We start from the raw sequence: 1957 nt of genomic DNA, 5'->3' as shown, positions 1-1957 counted from the left end.
TATATGCACAACAAAATTATGCACTTTTTAAAATCTTAAAGTCTTTTATCTGGTCATGTCCTGAAATTAAGCAACGAATTTTGTGATGAGTGGATCTCATCAACCAGATTTTCCCATTCCTCAAAAACCATGCTTCAATTTCTTCATGTAAGAATCATGAACATAGGTAGTTACATTTGATATAGTGATGCTTTACTTATCCAGAGTAGAAAAGTATGTAGCTTCAATTATTTCAATCCCAATTAAGACTCAGAAACAATTCAGAAAGGGCTGCAAAATCCTGAAACAGCTATCACTAAAGCCCCTACCAATCACTCTTTGCCTTCAGTCAGTGTCTTATTTATCTTTATAAGCCAAATATCCAGAAGAGATACTGGGATGAGCGGAATGTTCTATAAATCTGAGCTGTCTGTATGATAGCCACTAGCCACATATGATTACTGAGCACTTTAAATGTAGCTAGTGCAACTGAGTTTTAAATTTTATTTTATTTTAGTTAATTTACATTTACATTTGAATAGCCACAGCAGGCCAGTAGCTACTGTATTATTAGTGTAGGCAAGGCTGCCAATAGCACCAAAAAGTGACAACAAGCGGTTTGACAGTAGCTAATTCAAATAAAAATCATACAAAGCAAAAACAAGAATTAAGAAGCACAGCAGTTCAGGATTGCATAAAATAGTGCAATTATGTATAACCTCTAGGTGTCTGAGGGCGTCACAGATCAGGGAATACATAAATAAGTGGTGGTTTTAAATAATAATTTCCAAAGTTAAGAGATCAGAATTTTATGTCACACTTTGATCATAATTCTCTCAGGCCCAGAAAATCCATCTAAGTGTCCCCAAATTAAATATCATGTATAAAGACAATTTTTCTTACCTGCCATCACTCCATAGGTTGATGGCTGATTTCCATAATGACAGGAAGGAACAGAATAATGAAGTCCCGTTGCTGCGTTTCCCAACATTTTCACCGAAGAATGTGTGTGCAAACATTTAGGAGTTTGAATCAAAGACAAAATAGGCAAGACTGGTAAGAAAATGTATGAGGATTTAAGACACATTCATTTCATTTCAAAAATACACATTTATGCAATTATTAAAGTTATATGTCTATTATTTTATTCTCATTTGGGGGAAGTTTTCTGATGAGTAGGTTAAAACTAGGGGTCGAAGTTTGTCTCAAGCAATGAGATCATAAAGCATCAAAGTGGACTGTATCCTTCATTAATTATCCTGTGTTCTGTGCTGCCACTAGGAGTGCCCCATGAAGGCATGACTGACCACTCTGGAGCTTGGCGTTTGAGGAGCTCCAAAATTCTTGTAGGCGCTATCCAATACAGACACTACAACAAACTGACTAGAGGTATAGTATCTTAAAATTCTTGCATAGCATGGTACAAAGAAGTCTTTCTCTGGAAGAATGAATGCAGAAATGGGCACATAACTCTGTACTTTTGTTTATTTTTCTAACAAATTTCTTTCAACAAAGAGAAAATGGCAGAGCAACTAGCCTGCTATTAGACACAATCAATCATAAAATTCTACTACATTCAGAGTGTTGTGACAATGTATGACCTATTTATGCTGATGTTGAAATCACAAAGTTGCGTGTTTTCGGCATGCACACCATTGATTCAGCCATTCGAATGATAAAGCTGGTCAAAAAATGAGTTCCGTTGACTGTTGAGTGACTTGACATCCATAAAGCCTTATGTAAACATCATGTTCAGGCCGGGCGCGGTGGCTCACGCCTATAATCCTAGCACTCTGGGAGGCAGGCCGAAGCGGGTGGATCGCTCAAGATCAGGAGTTCGAGACCAGCCTGAACAAGATCGAGACCCCCCTCGTCTCTACTAAAAAATAAGAAGAAATGATCTGAACAACTAAAAATATATAGATAGAGAAAAAATTAGCCGGCATGGTGGCACATGCCTGTAGTCCCAGCTACTCTG

The 1957-nt window shown here is 37.4% G+C and overlaps 1 protein-coding gene across 1 annotated transcript in view; it reads right to left on the bottom strand.

Annotated features, from left to right (window-relative positions):
* The window catches only part of POU1F1 (POU class 1 homeobox 1), a 29397-nt gene that overhangs the window by 23510 nt on the left and 3930 nt on the right, over nt 1-1957 (bottom strand). Inside the window, exon 2 of the mRNA XM_012644316.1 lies at nt 883-1032. Coding sequence (XP_012499770.1) covers nt 883-1032 — 150 coding nt within the window. The remainder of the gene's footprint in view (nt 1-882; nt 1033-1957) is intronic.

This window comes from Propithecus coquereli, unplaced genomic scaffold (genome assembly GCF_000956105.1).
Source record: "Propithecus coquereli isolate 6110/MARCELLA unplaced genomic scaffold, Pcoq_1.0 Scaffold21, whole genome shotgun sequence".
Lineage (NCBI taxonomy): Eukaryota > Metazoa > Chordata > Mammalia > Primates > Indriidae > Propithecus > Propithecus coquereli.
The sequence above is the reverse complement of the archived record's forward strand: the minus strand, read 5'-3'. Positions and strand labels throughout refer to the sequence as shown.